This window comes from Bombina bombina, chromosome 6 (genome assembly GCF_027579735.1).
Source record: "Bombina bombina isolate aBomBom1 chromosome 6, aBomBom1.pri, whole genome shotgun sequence".
Lineage (NCBI taxonomy): Eukaryota > Metazoa > Chordata > Amphibia > Anura > Bombinatoridae > Bombina > Bombina bombina.
In genome coordinates, this window is record NC_069504.1 from 659,398,768 (window position 1) to 659,415,929 (window position 17,162).

General features: G+C 35.6%; 1 protein-coding gene across 1 annotated transcript in view; it reads left to right on the forward strand.

Moving 5' to 3' along the window:
- The window catches only part of STRC (stereocilin), a 149,643-nt gene that overhangs the window by 103,680 nt on the left and 28,801 nt on the right, over positions 1 to 17,162 (forward strand). The window contains exons 19-22 of the mRNA XM_053719370.1: positions 2,116 to 2,315; positions 4,031 to 4,121; positions 5,207 to 5,381; positions 7,259 to 7,428. Coding sequence (XP_053575345.1) covers positions 2,116 to 2,315; positions 4,031 to 4,121; positions 5,207 to 5,381; positions 7,259 to 7,428 — 636 coding nt within the window. The remainder of the gene's footprint in view (positions 1 to 2,115; positions 2,316 to 4,030; positions 4,122 to 5,206; positions 5,382 to 7,258; positions 7,429 to 17,162) is intronic.

Below are 17,162 nucleotides of genomic sequence, written 5' to 3' on the forward strand. Positions count from 1 at the left end.
AGATTAGGTGTAATTAGTTTAAAAATCTTGTAATTTTTTTTAATTATTTTCTGTAATTTAGTGTTTGTTTGTTTTTTGTACTTTAGATCATTTTATTTAATTGTATTTAATTTAGGGAATAAATTTAATTATAGTGTAGTGTTAGGTGTAATTGTAACTTAGGTTAGGTTTTATTTTACAGGTACTTTTGTCTTTATTTTAGCTAGGTAGTTATTAAATAGTTAAAATATTTAATAACTATTCTACCTAGTTAAAATAAATACAAACTTGCCTGTAAAATAACAATAAGCCCTAAGCTAGCTACAATGTAACTATTAGTTATATTGTAGCTAGCTTAGGGTTTATTTTATAGGTAAGTATTCAGTTTTAAATAGGAATAATTTAGTTAATGATAGTTATTTTTATTTAGATTTATTTAACTTATATTTAAGTTAGGGGGTGTTAGGGTTAGACTTAGGTTTAAGGGTTAATAACTTTAATATAGTGGCAGCGACGTTGGGGCGGCAGATAATGGGTTAATAAGTGTAAGATTAGGAGTGTTTAGACTCGGGGTTCATGTTAGGGTGTTAAATGTAGACATAAATGTATTTTCCCCATAGGAATCAATGGGGCTGCGTTAGGAGCTAAACGCTGCTTTTTTGCAGGTGTTAGTTTTTTTTTTAGCCAGCTCTCCCCCATTGATTCCTATGGGGAAATCGTGCACAAGCACGTTCAGCCAGCTCACCGCTAACGTAAGCAGCGCTGGTATTGAGGTGAGATGTGGAGCAAAATTTTGCTCTATGATCACTTTTTTGCAGTTAACGCCAGGTTTGTAAAAACCCGTAATACCAGCGCTGTCTGTAAGTGAGCGGTGAGCATAAACTGCTCGTTAGCACCGCACAGCCTCTAACGCAAAACTCGTAATCTAGCTGAAGGCTTTTTCTGTTTTAATAGGGTGATAGCAAAAATTTTAAAAATTCTTTGGTATTTTGGGCAAGATTTGTCTCTGGAATTCCTGGTAGTGAAGGGGTTAAGAAAAGGATAGATAGATAGATAGATAGATAGATAGATAGATAGATAGACAAACAGAAATACAGACAGAGATAGATGGATAGATAGATGGATAGATGGATACATATACTGACAGACAACCAGACAGATAGATAGATACTTTGGGGTCTTTTTATATATGTGCGGATAGACATGATCCGCTATAGCGAACCATGTCTGCCGCACATCGATAAATGTCGACAGCATACGCTGTCGGCATTTATCATTGCACCAGCAGTTCTTGTGAACTGCTGGTGCAATACCGCCCCCTGCAGATTTGCGGCCAATCGCAGCAGGGGGTGTCAATCAGCCCTATCATACATGATCAGGCGGATTGCTATACGACTGCTGCTTCTTAACTCCTGTTTCCGGCGAGCCTGAAGGCTCGCACGGAAACAAGAGGAACATGGGCCATTCGGCCCTTGTTAAATAGACCCCTTAATCTGTGCAGTAAATCATTAACAAGATATTTTGTGTAACTAAAGTTTTTTAGCTTATTGCAGTAACAACTTACCTATATAGAGCAGAGAAGTGGCTGATAACATTTTTTGGTTTGTGATACCCTTGGTGTCTTTTTGAAATTTGTCTGTGACCTTCCATGTTCTCTATTAGTGCTATAAATTGATATACAGATGAAAACATATACACTGTGTGACAACTCAGCTGAGTTCTGTGACACCCCAGAGTGTATCAACATCATGTGGTATTGCAGGTTTAGTTAATAAGCGACAGGTATGTGCATTTTTCGTTATTCGGCATGGCCGCGAGCAGCAGCATTCAGTTATTTTTGGTTTATTAGTGTTAAAGTGCAACAAACAAATTTCTGTGCCAATCCTGACATTTTGCTTGTGCACTTTAACTCCAATATTTCTGGCACCACAAAAAGACGAATGCTGCTGCCTGTAGCAAAAATTAACAATGAAAATGCATATACCTTGTGATGCAATAAACTAATAAGTAACTTGCTGCTTGTAAGCTGAATAAAACAATCTTTGCAAAACATGGTTTTTCTCTTCATTGTGTTTTGTTTTAGAATAAAGCAACATTACTTTTTTCATTCTGAAAATACTAATATCTCCCTTCTAGCATGTCCCAGCCCATGAGGAGATATCAGTGGAAGATCTTGATATGCTGGGGCCTCTGGTTGGGTTTATCGGAGAAGAAAACATAGCCCACATCAATAGAAAGCACTTGTTGCTACATCTGGATGTGCTGAAGACTTGCTGTCTTTCTGCAGAATTCACAGGAAGCCTTGGGAAGATATTAACAGAGGATGATATGTTGGGGTACCTATCTGTTAACCTATATAGAGAAAGCAATATCAGTTTTAGAAAACCAGACAAGAAAAAAGTGCTACTTACATGAAAAACATAAAACATAATCCTATATAGCTATAATGCTTGTCTGACATGTAGGCCAAAAGCCAGTTATCGTATTAGACATCCATAAAGCAGGGAGCATATGACTGTTCCTTATCAGACAACTTCAAGGTTTTGACATTCAGGTTATACATTAACGTGCAAAAGCACTTGCTAGTTACAGGCTGTTCTAAGGTGAATGCACCTCTATATTAGAGATTATATTGTGCTCCTTTAGATATCCATTTTTTCCCCCACACATCTAAAAGTTTGATAAAAGCTTTGTCACAATTATTGTAATTTTTAACTTTTTTAATCTAAAATAGGGTACTTTAAAGTGAATGTAAAGTCATCCTTTGTTCTAAACACCTGTGTAACATATGTCAATAAAAAACTAGAGTTTCATTCATGATATTTTACCTTTTTCAATCGTTAGCTTTATTTTCCGATTTTTAGCCTTGTTTGCGCTGAATTCAACCTCCTCCCGGCATTAGCGTTCCGTTCCTCAATTTTTTGATTGACGTCTTGATACCCAATAACGTCTCTAACCACAGGGGGACCCAGCCCATTGCAATGACGTAATATGTCTTCATTGCGCATGCGTTCGTTTGCGGTGTAGAGCTAATGTAATCTAAGCTCGTGCACATTTCGCGCATGCGCATTATACCAAAACACGGCGTCGCAATACAATGTTATACGGAGTCCTTTTATTTCTTTTCTAATGTGGTGATTGGATTAGTGGATCTGAAAGGGCTCCGTATATCGGTACTATGTTACTATATGTTACGGTAATACTATGTTGATGAAAACAGGAAACAGGAGTAACGCATGCGCAATTGAAAGAATACACGGGAGCGCGCAGTGCCGATATGTAAACAGCGGGTGGGGCCGCTGTTTACGTTAGATGGGGGAGAATAAGCAAACTGAGAGTGGGAGGAGCGGGTAAGTGAATGAGCTATGATTGTAAGCTAAAATAACATCGCAATAATACATTTTATCAAAAAAGGATTGTGGCGGTATGCTTTAGCGTATGATTCTCTACCACTATATATAATACAATATTTGAAAATTTACATTCACTTTAAAATGTATTGCAGGTTTCTGATTTGAAAAAAAAAAAAAGAAATTATGCTTCTGTCCTGGATCCTTTCCTTTAAATGCTGTTGCTGGTTTGTTTAAATCCACCAATAGCGCTGTAGAAGTTGTCCTTATCGGCCACTGAGAAAACTGTCCCTAGAGTAAAAGTGTGCACAAATATGCACTTCCTGTTAGATTCAATATTCATTTAAAAAGACTTAACTTAAATTAACTCTTTTTCACACAAAATATTAATAACTGTTGCTTTCCCATACATGTTAGAGTTGAATGTTTCTTTAACCAAGCACATTGGATTTTTTCTTATAGTGAATACCTCATTGAAAGTTTATCAAAGGAGTATTTTTAGAAAGAATTATTTATATAATCCATCTGTTGTTTTAAAGCATTATATTACTACAGAGAAACCAAACTTATATTTAATTTCTCACACACACCAACCCGTTGTGCTATTTTACATTTACTTGTTCTGTTTTTTTCTCTGTGACTATATGCGCTATAAACAAATCATTCATCTGCATTCATATATTGTATATCTGTTCCTATAGGCATCCAAGCCAATGGACAAAGAAAGATATAGAAAGCATAGGAAGGCTGTTGTTCTTTCTGACAAGTGAAAATGTTCAGTCAATTCCCAAGGTAATAAGCTGAGCTTGTGTTTTAGGCTAGTAAATGATAAGCATGCACATACAACCATATATACACACACACAAGGCTTAATTGTTTATATCTGAGGAACAGTAAGGAGCATGTCCTTGCACACGCACTACTACCAGAGAAGTTCTAATGTGAGCTAAGTTCCCTGAAGTAGAAGTAACATAATTAAAAAACAAATAGGTGAGTCAGCCTCAGGAAGCAGGCCAAGGTCTTGGTACAGGAAGACAATCAGGAGAGCAGGCATCAAATTAGGAGGAAACAATCAGCAATATTAAAAGGTAAATCAGTTCTGTGAAGCACTAGCCAAATAACTAAAATAACCAGGCACTGGTTGGAGAACAGATCTAAAATGTATAAGTATTGATCTAGCAATGGGCTGTGTGTAGTGTAGGGGTTTCTGTATTACTTTGTGTTTGAACATGGTAGTAGATGTTGGCATCACTCACAGTAGGTGCAAAAGATACATGTGTTATTTTACATGCTTGCACATATAGACTGGCATGCACTTTGTAAAGGTTATCTGCAGCATCACCACAGCAAGTTAACGCCTTCCAGGGCCCAACAATCTAAAGCTCTCCACTCAGGCGTGATGATTTAAGAAGTCCCATCAGTATGTCAAGGTCCCTCAAAGAATTTTAGAAACACAAATTTTACCTTGAGAGATGTTTTTCTCAATATGAGGCCTTCTGTAGGTAAAGGAGAGACATATATTACACTATAAGGTCTTAAAAAATACTAAAGCTTTTGTGTGCTTTCTCTCCATGATCATCAATCAGACAATTTATATTGCGATACAACTGGTACACACACACACTACATATATCAAGCCAATTGAATTGCTGTATTTTTGTTATCTTCTATTAAAGTAGATCATGTGTGTTACATTTAAAAATGTGTATTTCTCCTCCTATTATAAGTAGTCTTCATTCAGACACATAAACATTCTAAACTGACAATAATGTTCCATGCTGATACCATATTCTACCAAAGAAACCTAAAACCAAAACCTAAAATTGTGTAATATTATCTACTAATGCTGGGAATATCTATCGTTGTGTCTCTTTTAGGAAGTTTTAGGGCGGGATACTTTGGAATGGCTTTTGGAGAGTCAGAGATCTTGGGAAGACAGTGACATGGGGAGGACCTGTAGGAAGCAATGCTCAAGTCTTCAGGAAAATATAAGAAGAAACAAGATGATCTTAGCATCTACCGTGACGAAAAGTAGTTTTAGAGGTTTTCGAGGTGACATATAAGTGCAGAAGTAAATTTGTTTAACTGAGCTTACCGTTAATTTTGGGTCTATGCATTATCTTTGATAAAAAGTAGTAATAACATCGTTCAATTAGATTCCTTATTAAGGGTCTTAGTAAAGATGATGCTGTGAGTATTTTTCATTAAAAACAAAACTTCAAGAATAGCGGTTCATTATCTCAAGCTGAAGGGTAATGTTCAGGAGTAAAAGCACTTCTTTAGAAAGGGTGGTTGATTCAAGGAAAAAACATCCATTAGAGGTGGTAAAGACAAACATTATAGGGTACTTCAAGAATGCATGGGATAAGCATAAGGCCAAGCTACAAACTAGAAAAAACAATTTTAGGAATTTTTGGCCAGACTTGTTAGACTTATGGTTCTCTGCCATCAAAATCTAACACTCTAATATATTTTTGTTCTGTTTTTTTTGGGGGGGGGGGCAGAAGTGAGACTGCAGACAGATGCAATATTGATGTAACTCATTTCTAAATGCTAATGCTGTATTTTCTATTATAAATGCACATAAATGTGCTGTAATCTTTTACGTTCAATTAAAATCAAATTGTTTGCACATGCCTTCTTTTCAATTTAAAGGGGTTTTTAAAGTTATTTTAATGTATGCATTTTCAGAACTGTCAGTTTACATCATTAAATAGTGTAGGGCTACCAGATCTGAGTGGGGAAACAGGGACACTTTATCGATGACACACAACATACTCAAGATAAAAATAATTAATTATTAGACTAAGTTTTGGTTACTCATATCCAAACCATTTATTTGAAATTAAATAATGAATGAAAATAATAGCTTCCACTATGATTACTGTTATAAATAAACAACTTCACATGCAACATTGATGAAAACATTGAGATCACAATATATACCAGGCATAATCAACTGTAATTCCTACCATTCGTAATTGCTGATTTTCCATACAGGCTGGGTGCCTGTGCTGGTAAGTAGCAAAATCCTTTATCAGTGATCAGCCTATATCAGTGATCAGCCTATATCAATGATCACCCTATATCAGTGATTAGCCTATATCAATGTTCAGCCTATATCAGTGATCAGCCTATATCAATGATCAGCCTATATCAGTGATTAGCCTACATCAATGATCAGCCTATATCAGTGATCAGCCTATATCAATGATCAGCCTATATCAGTGATTAGCCTATATCAATGTTCAGCCTATGTCAGTGATCAGCCTATATCAATGATCCGCCCATATCAGTGCTCAGCCTATATCAATGATCAGCCTATATCAATGATCAGCCTATATCACTGATCAGCCTATATCAATGATCAGTCTATATCAATGATCAGCCCATATCAGTGATCAGCCTATATCAGTGATCAACCTATATCAGTGATTAGCCTATATCAATGATCAGCCCATATCAGTGATCAGCCTATATCAGTGATCAGGGTGCGGTTCTATGGGGTGCTATGCACCTTCAAACACATGTGTAGAACACCTGTTGACCTGTAAAGGGCTCTATATATTGTGTTCACCACTTTTGTCAGCCCCTCCCAAATATTCAGTTCTAGAACTGCCACTGTCAGTTATGACAAATGTTTTTGGTTTAAGTGCCTAAATGGAGTCCAACATAAACTAAAAATATAACATTAAGGCTGTTTCACTTTTGGTGAAATGTTTGTTTGAAAATCTTGCGAATCTAGCAGAGCCCTTTTTCTGAACTTTTGATCCCTCTGTTTGAGAGTAATTATGCCCACAGCCCTGTCGCTAGGAAGAAAAAATAAAGAAGGACTGAGAGTGTAATAATACAGGGAGATGTACATTTATGACTGTAAAAGTGTATTTAAGACTGACCAATCATTAAGATTGCTGACTTCACCTCCGCAGAGCCCATTCCTAGCTGTGCAGATATGAGGATAACGTTCCCTTCAGCATGGAGTGCTGCTCAGATTAGTGGAATGTCTGCATCAGACTTTGAAGACTGTCTGGGATTATTTAGTCAGGATGCTGATCTCACAGCTGATCAGGCGAAAGCAGCTTTATCAAAAATTAAGCAAGTGAGTATTTTGGACATTGTTTAAAATATGAACTGGCCTGTAGATTGAAAATTGACCCAGGTATAGGGATACATTAAGCTAGTCTTTACAAGAAGGGCTAGAAAATAAGGACTGTTTGACTCTTTTTATTTCTCTATGTAACACATTTATAATTTCTTAACAAACAAATCTATTCCAATCCATTAGAACAGAATAAAGTTATTACCAGCCAATGGCAAACCAGTGCATTATCAAAAAATAATACATTAGTATTGTGTAGCTGGAGTTATGAGAGAGAGTGATAGTCAAACTTTTGGTATGCTTGTAAACAAAAGTGTTTATTTATTTAAAACATTTTAGTTTTATACACACTACACTTGCATACGTACATATAACACTGGATAATACATAGCACACACATATATATATATACACACATGTAATACTAGATAATACATAGCACACATATATATACGTACATGTAACACTGGATAATACATAGCACACATATATATATACACACATGTAACACTGGATAATACATAGCACACATATATATACGTACATGTAACACTGGATAATACATAGCACATATATATATATATATATATACACACATGTAACACTGGATAATACATATCACACATATATACATTCATGTTACACTGGATAATACATAGCACACACACACATATATATATATATATATATATATATATATATATATATATATATATACACATATTTTTTTTAAATACTTTTATTTTGTTGCCTTGAACACAGTATGAGTGGGACCAACTCCAAGAAACATTCTTTTATTGGGGTTTTCCAAAAAATTTTAACATACAGGTACAAACCCTTTATCCAAACTGCTTGGGACCAGAATAGGATTGTTTTTGAAATATTTGTATATTTGCATCTGTAAAATGGCATGAGCTTGGAATCGGGATGGTACAGGTGTAAACAACATCTTATGTCATTTATACAACAATACAGCTTATACAGGCATCACTAAGGTAGTGTTATTCCCTTTTATAATACTTTTGTACACATAGTACTTCCAAATAGAAATACTATAATCAGAAAGGTAATAGTTGTTATAAATACACAAAGATTAGAATTTGCATATTTTTTTTTTATTTTTTTTATTAAGGTGATAGTGAAATACAATCATTTGATTCGAAAAGATCATGTAATAGAATGTACAGATGATATGATATCACATAGATATTACAGCAGATGGTATTCCATGAGAATTCTTGTAAGGTGATACAGTACACTTGACTATAAAAAATATCTCGAAATACGATGGTCTATATGAAAACTTTTAAGTGAACAATGTCACGCCTCAATTTTTAAGTTTTAATAATACTATATCCCCCCCCTAAGGTAGATGTACGGCTAATGGAGTGTTATCCCCGTGTAGTATATATGATCCTCTCACGGGCCTCAGGATTGTTATTGTTGACTATGGGGATTTTCAGGGGGATTAGGAAAAGGGTTTTCTAAGGAAGTATTTTCCTCTGCTTACCTAGTAAGCTGTATCGGGGGGGGGGAGGCAGTAGCGGCGCTGGCTTAACAATACTATAAGAACTAAAACAAAATGATTAGGGATGTCTATATATATATATATATATATATATCCCTGGATGAGGGTAATAACCTAAATTATAGGATAACAAAAAGGTTTTTGGAAAGGCACATATATTCATATGTGGTTGCCACAAGTCATGATAAAACTATAGGATAGCTGTTGGGGGACTATGACTGTATCTATTTTAGTGTGGTTAAATATAAAATAATGGCTGGGGGTAAATATTTGCTAGATCAGCACATATAAATAGAACACACCAGAGCAAGAATTAGTCGGTAGTTAGCCTCATATATAAAATTGGCAGAACTAGGTTTAACTGTAAAGATGTTAAGGAAAATGTAAGGCTGCCACATGAGCATGGGCCCTATACCCTGTGGCACAAAAAAAGTTCTAAATGTTAATTTATTATGCCGTATGGCTAATACATTTATAAGTCCAATACCAAGTGAGTTCAGAGCACTATTGAGTTCCTTCAGTGTTTCACTTAATTCTGCAACTATGATTTTTTATCACCCCCTAACATACACGTTAACATAATAACATTGGTATAAAACACAGATATTCAACTGACAGAAAGACTATATATAGTGTCCAACTGGACTAGCAAAAAGGTAGTAAAAATTACAAAGAGTATAAGGTATATTAGATCTCACAGCTCAACCATAAGAAATTTAAAAAATGTATGCTAAATAAAAACATAGGTTATTGGCTTTCATATAGTCTGGTAGTTTTGTGTGTAATAACTGTCATAGAGACGTGTTAGTATGATAGACTGGAAAGGCTAGTCTAAAAGTATAAAGAAATGTTATCCTATTGCTCTCCTAACTTGCCATCCTAAGGGGTCATTAGTGTCAGCTAGTTGTAATAATGTAGCTCGGGCACGGCTGTTGAACATAAGCAAACATATAGGTTACAGCATAATCATTATTATTACAAATAGGCACAGCTAACAAGAACGCAATATGCATAATATCTGTGGGAAGAAAGAGCTATGGGTGCTGCATGAGATCGTAAGTGTATTACCTCTATACAGTCTCACAGTCAACTTCATATTGTAGGACATTTAAACAGACTGATCTCTTACTTAAAATATGAGGCTATTAGCTATGAAAAAGAGTGTGCCTCATGACTTACATGAATAAAAAGAGAACGCCAGGGATACATAAGCAACATAGGCTTGTGCAAACAAATTATATAATAGGAACGTCCGGTCGCAGACATAATTTTGCACATAGGACTATGTCTTAGGAGCAGCTCCCGATAAAGGGGACTCCCAGCCACATCTCAAAATAATTTAGCCTACGCCAACCCTGGAAACACTGCTTCATCTTCGCCACCGGGAGAAGCAGTCCAAGGTAGCTCATTGCCGTAGGATTGTTTGAACATCCACCACAGTGACTCGGTCATGATATTTCTCTTAGATGAAGTAAGGGAATGCAGGTACTTCAAACCCCAACTGGGAAAGCCGATCGCACCCTCCCGGCAGGGAATCAAAGCGAAGTCACTCTCATCAACCCTCACGTAAAAGTAGGAGATGGGGTCACTAAATTGCTGCATCTCCCGGTGGCCAGGCGACATCGACTCCACAGCCCCTGATGAGTAGTTGTCCTGTAGACCAGAGTCGAGAGCTGCAGACAGGCTATCAAAACGGGAGTGGAGCACATATACACAATCCTCTTCCCTGTCTGTTCTTCTTTCTACTTGCAGTGCCCCATTGCGGGGTAGAGATGTTCCCTCTATATCCTGGTTACCTATTGATGATGGTACAGGATCAGGTCTCACTTGAACCGTACATTGGGAGGCGACCTCCAAAACTGCACCTTGTTCTTCCATAAAAATAGCTTTGATTCTGCTGCTCATCCAATGTTCTAACTCAACTCGTAGAGTATGCATAGCCTTATGGAACTCCTCCATCTTTAAATTGGTAGAAGGAAAGCTGTAGTATCTCCAGACCGCTTAAAATAGAATATCAAGTTTCTGTTATATAACTACACAGTATGATAAACTGCTGCGGGTCCCAGTTCCCCGGGGGATGAAATGTGCTGTATCCTAAGCCCGTTGAGTACGTGTCTCATAGGTTGGAGAGGCTTTTAGCTCCTATAATGGTGATGCTCACCACATGGCTGTACTGAAGGGTATGAGCTAGTGGCACATTCACAAGGCAGTCACTTTATCCAATATATGTTCCTAGGGTAGATTTAAGGGCTTGGGTGTTTTTGCTAAAAATTAAAGCTTACATTTGGTAGATCACCCCAAATATTAGATCTAGGAGCCATGAACTTTCCAGGGACACGACCAGTCGATTCGGTAGTTGGCTCTGCCCCCCTAGAATTTGCATTTTAGAACACAAAAAGCAAACAAAAGAGAGAAGATTGTGACTTACTGGTGATAATTTTTTTTAATTTTTAACAATTTTATTTTAAAATATATATTAATGAAAAAGTCTAAATTTCAGAAAAATTCTTGATTAAAGAATTCTGGATTTGGGGATTTGTACCCCTACCTACAATGAAGGGAAATAGATGGGGCTTATTCTAAAGACACATATTGTAACTAATAGATTCAATATTAATTATGACTACCTTATGTGCTTGAATTCAGCATTTTCAGTTTAAAGGGACAGTCTAGGCCAAAATAAACGTTCATGATTCAGATAGAGCATGTAATTTTAAACAATTTTCCAATTTACTTTTATCACCAATTTTGCTTTGTTCTCTTGGTATTCTTAGCTGAAAGCTTAACCTAGGAGGTTCATATGCTAATTTCTTAGACCTTGAAGCCCACCTCTTTCAGATTGGATTGTAACAGTTTTTCACCACTAGAGGGTGTTAGTTCACGTATTTCATATAGATAACACTGTGCTCGTGCACGTGAAGTTATCTGGGAGCAGGCACTGATTGGCTAGACTGCAAGTCTGTCAAAAGAACTGAAAAAAGGGGCAGTTTGAAGAGGCTTAGATACAAGATAATCACAGAGGTTAAAAGTATATTATTATAACTGTGTTGGTTATGCAAAACTGGGAAATGGGTAATAAAGGGATTATCTATCTTTTAAAACAATACAAATTCTGGTGTAGACTGTCCCTTTAAACATGCAATTAATACACCAATCAGCAAATAGCACCCAGGTGTTAAGCCTACCTACCTATGCTTTTCAACAAAGGATACCTAAATAATGATACAAATTAGATAACAGAAGTAATTTGGAAATTTGATTAAAAATTATACGCTCTATCTGAATCATGAAATAATAAAATGTGGTTTTCTGTTCCCTTTAGGAGAAACCAATTTTACAGTACACTATCCCTTTAATTTATTAAGTGAATCCATCTTTTGTTAAAAAAAAAAAAAGAAAAAAAAAAAGAAACAAAACAAAAGAAGGAATATACCTTAAAGAGATGTTGTACTCATTATTATTGTCTCCTATGTAAATAAGGATATTTTAAAGTGCATTATTTTTCAAAATTGATGTTCTTGCTCAATAAAAAAAGATAAAAAAAAAAATCTTTGTTTTACCAGGCTTATAATTCTCTACAACAAAAGCTGAGACTTGTCAATATCAACTGACAGTATCTCTTATCTCTTTTTCTTTTAAATGCAACATATTTATAACATATTTATAACATATTTATAACATATTTAAAAGCCTCTATTTCTTATGCATCCTAAAATATTGTCATTTTAATGTTTTCACAGCAAGTTAAAGGGACAGTCAACACTAACATTGTTACTATCTAAAAATATATATAATGCCTTTACTACCCATTCCCCAGCTTTGCTCAACCAACATTGTTATATTAATATACTTTATAACATTTAAACCCCTACATTTCTGCTTGTTTCTAAGCCACTACAGACAGTCTATTTTCATGTTTTTGTATTAGCTTTTTACAACAGGAAACTGCTAGTTCATGTGGGCCATATAGATAACATTGTGCTCACGCCGTGTAGTTATTTAAGAGTCAGCACAACACAGCGGTAATTGGCTAAGATGCAAGTCAATAGATAATAAATAAAAAGTCATGTGACCAGGGGGCTGTCAGAAGATGCTTAGATACAAGGTAATCACAGAGGTAAAAAGTATATTAACTGTGTTTGTTATACAAAACTGGGGAATTGGTCATAAAGGGATTATATCTATATTTTAAAACAATAACAATTCTGGTGTAGACTGTCCCTTTAACCTATATACACCATTTGGTTGTTCCATGCCGTCCTAACAGCCCGGGGCTTTAATGTGGTTAGGATGGCATAGAACATCCTACCTTATATGGCGACATGCAGCCTCCCCTAAATTGTGCAATGAAAAATCGCACACACACAGTTTGCATACTTCTGCATTACGTTTTAACGGCTCACGAAAAACTTGACAGGTTATAAGTGTAAAACTAACCTTTATTCATCACTATTGTATAGTCTGCATATATTCGGCGGGATAGAATAAAAAAATAAAAAAATGTAGCCATTATTTGTCAAAGACAAACCTTGTTCTATACAGTGAGGTTTGGACTTTTGTGGATATTTAAGAGACAAAAATAAAAAAAAAACTCAAAATTTAAATTTCACGATTCAGATAGAACATGCAGTTTTAAACAACATTTCATTTACATATGTTTTAAAATATTTTTTCAGTCTTTTTATTTGCACACGTGCTGAGGCACCAGCTCCTACTTACCATGTACAAGAATTCACTGCATATACATATATGCATTTTGTGATTGGCTGATGGCTGTCACATGATAAAGTGGACAGGAAAATGAAAACAACTTTTAAAAATTCTCAGATAAAAAAGTACTAATAATTTCAAATCTAGAGTGAGTGCTGTTGCCTTGTCTTTTTATTGTGCCTTTATTGATTATGCAATTCTACTGTATTTAATGGTCCTTCAAACCTTGTCACTTTACAATTTCACGATTTACAGTATGAGAATTGTTAATAGAAAATTATATTAGTTGAGGTTTCTTTATTCTTATAAAAAATAATTTCCCTCACTGTTCTTCTTGAATTCAGATTAAAATTAGGGTTGCACTGATACCGATACTAGTATCGGTATCAGTACCGATACCAAGTATTTGCATGAGTACTTGTACTCGTGCAAATGCACCGATACTTAAACCGATACCTCCACTTCCTACCCATATGCTATATTGTGGCGTTTTTTCAAACTGCATGTTCCCATTTCATTTTAAGCTGGAGTGAAGACTAAGCTAAAAATTGTTTACTACTGTTCTGCCAATACAAATTGCTGTTATTTGTATTATTGTAGGAGAAATCACTGTACCTTGTTCAGACAAACCAGTGAAGTACTGGGCAATTAATAAACTGAGATTTCCAGCTCTGGCTAAAATGGCCCAAAAATATATTTATGTCTCATGCAATAGTGTGGAAAGTGAAAGACTTTTCAACTTAGAGTCAAACCTCCTTACTGATAGCAAAAACAGACCTATAGCTGAACATGCAGAGATGCTTTTGTTCTGTTCCTTAAAAAGAACTTGCCACTAACTTTTGAAAAATTATTCTAATTGCTAGATTGCATTTTTTACTGCTAGTTCTCATCTTGCACAATTATGTTCAAAACATACTGTACTCTGAGGAACATACATAGCCAGGGCTGGACTGGGAATTTTGCACGTAATGAGAGCATTGGTAAAGCTTACCAGTCGAATGTAATCCAGTCCATAGTGTTGTTCTCCATGATAAAACAGTACACTGTTCTATTTTTTATTGTATTGCACTTTTGGTTGATTGTGATTTTATATTTGTTATTTATTGTTGTTATTATTAATATATTTTATTGTAATATTTTTATTTATAAACATGTTCTGTGAACTTTGTGACAAATAGAACTGTTTTATTATTCCATAATGTCTTTTGAGTTACAGTCCTTCATAATTATAAAGAAGGAATCTTAAATAATGATTCTGTATTGTGCTTGGTAAACTGTCACAAGACATAAAAAAAAAAGTATCGGTAATTGGTATCGGCGAGTATTTGAAAACAAGTATTGGTACTTGTCTTAAAAAAATGGTATCGGTGCAACCCTAATTAAAATACTGTCAAATCAGAAACAGTGTTTTCTCAAACAATGATTTAAAAAAGTACTTTTAAAATATTAAAAGTAAAAAAAATAATAATCAATAAGCAAACATGCCTAGTATACCCATTGTGCCCATATGACATTCACATTTTTTAACACTAATCAGGATGGTTTCAGAATACAAAAAGGTGAAGTTAACATATATAAATGGTTATTTTCCTTAGACACTTGCACACAATTGAACCCCATCTTGTGTCTTACTCTCTTCTCTTTATGAGATGTAATCTTTGGCCAAAGTTCTGCAATGGTTAAACGATAATTTGTGCAGCATAAACTTGATGCAAATAATTATTTATCAGCTCCCATTGATTTCAATGGGAGCAGATAATAGTAAACCACTGCATATATTTTGCAAGCCCTAAATTCAAAAAAGTACTATGTAAACTGGCAACTATGTAAAATCTGTCTCTATGTTTATATGAAGCTAAAAAAAATATTTCCCCAACATCCCAATGTACATTCCAATGTGCTGTTTGTTGTGACATATTTAACATAAAGTGCCTCATAATCCTAAAACACCCTTTACTTTGTTCTACAATCAAGCAAATTAATAGGATATGAAACCCAAACAATTTATCTTGTGATTCAGTCAGTGCATACCATTTTAAAAAAGTTATCACATTTGCTCCGTTTCTATGATATTCTTTTTTGGAGAGATACCTTGGTATGTGTCTGGAGCACTAAATGGCAGGAAATAGTGCTGCCATCTAGTGTTTTTGCAAATGGATAACATTCTTGCAAAACTGCTGCCATTTAGTGCTCCAAATATGGGTAGGCTTATGAACTTACGTCCCTGTATTTCAACAAAAGATAACAAGAGAAAAAACATAATTTATGCTTATCTGATAAATTTATTTCTCTTGTAGTGTATCCAGTCCACGGATCATCCATTACTTATGGGATATTCTCCTTCCCAACAGGAAGTTGCAAGAGGATCACCCAAGCAGAGCTGCTATATAGCTCCTCCCCTCACATGTCATATCCAGTCGTTCGACCGAAACAAGACAAGAAAGGAGAAACCATAGGGTGCAGTGGTGACTGTAGTTTAATTAAAATTTAGACCTGCCTTAAAAGGACAGGGGGGGCCGTGGACTGGATACACTACAAGAGAAATAAATTTATCAGGTAAGCATAAATTATGTTTTCTCTTGTTAAGTGTATCCAGTCCACGGATCATCCATTACTTATGGGATACCAATACCAAAGCTAAAGTATACGGATGATGGGAGGGACAAGGCAGGTACTTAAACGGAAGTGACCACTGCCTGTAAAAAAAACCTTTCTCCCAAAAATAGCCTCCGAAGAAGCAAAGTATCAAATTTGTTAAATTTGAAAAAGTATGAAGAGCAGACCAAGACTCCGTCTCGTAAATCTGTTCAACAGAAGCCTCATTTTAAAAAGGCCCAAGTGAAAAACCACAGCTCTAGTAGAATGAGCTGTAATCCCTTCAGAAGGCTGCTGTCCAGCAGTCTCATAAGCTAAATGAATTATGCTTTTTAACCAAAAAGACAGAGAGGTTGCTGAAGTCTTTTGACCTCTCCTCTGTCCAGAATAGACAACAAACAAGGTGAATGTTTGATGAAAATCTGCAGTAGCTTGTAAGTAAAACTTTAAAGCACGAACCACGTCCAAATTGTTTAATAGACGTTCCTTCTTTGAAGAAGGATTAGGATACAAGAACGGAACAACAATCTCTTGAGTGATATTTTTGTTAGATACCACCTTAGGTACAAACCCAGGTTGGTACGCAGGACTACCTTATCCGTACAGAGGACCAGATAAGGAGAATCACATTGTAACGCAGATAACTCTGAGACTCTACGAGTCGAGGAAATAGCTACCAAGAAGGAACTTTCCAAGATAAAAGTTTGATATCTATGGAATGAAAAGGTTCAAACGGAACTCCTTGAAGAACCTTAAGAACCAGGTTTAAGCTCAATGGCGGAGCAACAGTTTTAAACACAGGCTTGGTTCTAACCAAAGCCTGACCAAATGCCTGAACGTCTAGAATACCTGCCAGACGCTTGTGCAAAAGAATAGACAGTAGAAATCTGTCCTTTAAGGA